This window comes from Condylura cristata, unplaced genomic scaffold (assembly GCF_000260355.1).
Source record: "Condylura cristata isolate star-nosed mole 26May11 unplaced genomic scaffold, ConCri1.0 scaffold00060, whole genome shotgun sequence".
In the NCBI taxonomy this organism is placed as follows: domain Eukaryota; kingdom Metazoa; phylum Chordata; class Mammalia; order Eulipotyphla; family Talpidae; genus Condylura; species Condylura cristata.
In genome coordinates, this window is record NW_004567161.1 from 663270 (window position 1) to 665060 (window position 1791).

General features: G+C 72.4%; 1 protein-coding gene across 1 annotated transcript in view; it reads left to right on the top strand.

The window, feature by feature from the left end:
* Positions 1–1090: 1090 nt before the first annotated feature.
* CANT1 (calcium activated nucleotidase 1) overlaps positions 1091–1791 on the top strand; it is a 2918-nt gene continuing 2217 nt past the window's right edge. The window contains exon 1 of the mRNA XM_004695344.2: positions 1091–1746. Coding sequence (XP_004695401.1) covers positions 1116–1746 — 631 coding nt within the window. The 5' untranslated portion in view covers positions 1091–1115. The remainder of the gene's footprint in view (positions 1747–1791) is intronic.

Below are 1791 nucleotides of genomic sequence, written 5' to 3' on the forward strand. Positions count from 1 at the left end.
GCCTGCAGGAGGAGGCGGGTGGCGGGGGCGTCTCGGGTGCCGGGGTGCCAGGCTGAGTCGGGGCCACGCAGGCCAGCCCGCCGGCGCACCCCTCGGCCTGTCCGAGCGAGGTTTGCGCTGCACGGTGTGGGGGAGGGCGGTGAGACGCGGCTCGGGGACGCACGTCTGACTCCGTGTCCACGCCGGCGGAGGGGGTGAGCGGGGCCGTGGCGGCCAGGTCTCCCAGAGGGCAGGCGCCCCCGCCCCGCCGGGGCCAACAAGGGGCCACTTTCTTGCTGGAGGAACAGGAGGGCACCTTGAGGTCAGTCTTCTGAGCCTGACCCTGAGGCCAGCATATAAGGCTGCCCGGAGCTGAGGGGGGCTGGTTGGACCTCTGTGCTCAGAGCCCCCTGCCTGGTCCCCGCGCAGGCTGGGGTACAGGCCCAGGATGGCAGCCACCGGGGGAGCCCTTAAGCCACGCCCCGGCCGCTGAGCAGAGGCCCCGGCCCAAAGCTGGGCTCCTCCCTGGGGTTAGCGTTAGGACGGAGGAAGTGGCCGGTGCTGGTCACCCCGCAGGTGCTGCTGTGTGGCGGGACTGATGCTGGCCTGGCGCCCAGCGGTCACTGCACCGTGGGTACGGGGCAGCTGCCCGACCCTGGGCCCCGCCATGCCCTGGGTCCATGGGTACAGGGGGCGCCTGGCAGCCGTCCAGCGCTGGACACGCTCTCCGAGCTTCTGTTTGAGCGTCACAGAAGCCTCCGCAGGCGCCTCGGTGACGCGTCTGCGCCGGGCCCGCTGCTGACAGGCTGGGCGCGGGGGACAGCTGTGGGAGGGCTCCTCGGACGCGGCGACATCTGGCCACTGTCACTCTGGGCGTGATCTGGGTGCTGGGGCTTCTCGGGGACAGCAGCTGTGAGCGGGACGCTCTGGGCTTCTTCTCGAGAGCCGCCCGCCCCCGCGGCCCCAGACCGCAGAGCGCCAGCCTCTCCGCCGGGGTCCTCCTGCCGCCGGCCGGCCGGGGGCGGCTGCTCGGCCTGGAGCCTCGGTCTGGCCGAGGGAGCGCACACAGGCTCTGGCCTCGGCCCCCGCTCAGGCTCTGTCCCCTCCCGGCACAGGTCCCGCCTGCCCTCAGGCTGATGCCCATCCAGCCCGCCGAGCCCCCGGCATGGAGTGAGTCTATGCACCCCCTGCGGATAAGCGTGGGGGGCCTCCCGGTGCTGGCGTCCATGACCAAGGCCGCGGACCCCCGCTTCCGCCCCCGCTGGAAGGTCATCCTGCCCTCCTTCGTGGGCGCCACCGTCCTCTGGCTGCTGTGTGCCCACCGCCCGCCCCCGGGCAGGCCCCTTGCACCCAGTGCCCACCGCTGGGGGCCCGGCCTGGCGCCCGAGGACCAGTACAATGACACGTACCCGCTGTCGGCCCCCCAGAGGACGCCGGGCGGGACTCGGTACCGCATCGCGGTCATCGCCGACCTGGACACGGACTCCAAGGCCGCGGAGGAGAACACCTGGTTCAGTTACCTGAAGAAGGGCTACCTGACCCTGTCGGACAGCGGGGACAGGGTGTCTGTGGAGTGGGACCCGGGCCACGGGGTCCTGGAGTCCCACCTGGCGGAGAAGGGGCGGGGCATGGAGCTGTCCGACCTGGCGGTCTTCGACGGCAAGCTCTACTCCGTGGACGACCGCACCGGCGTGGTCTACCGCATCGAGGGCACCAGGGCCGTGCCCTGGGTCATCCTCTCCGACGGCGACGGCACGGTGAGCAAAGGTGAGCGGCCGCTGCGGCCTGCCCGGGCCTCTGCACGCTTGAGGC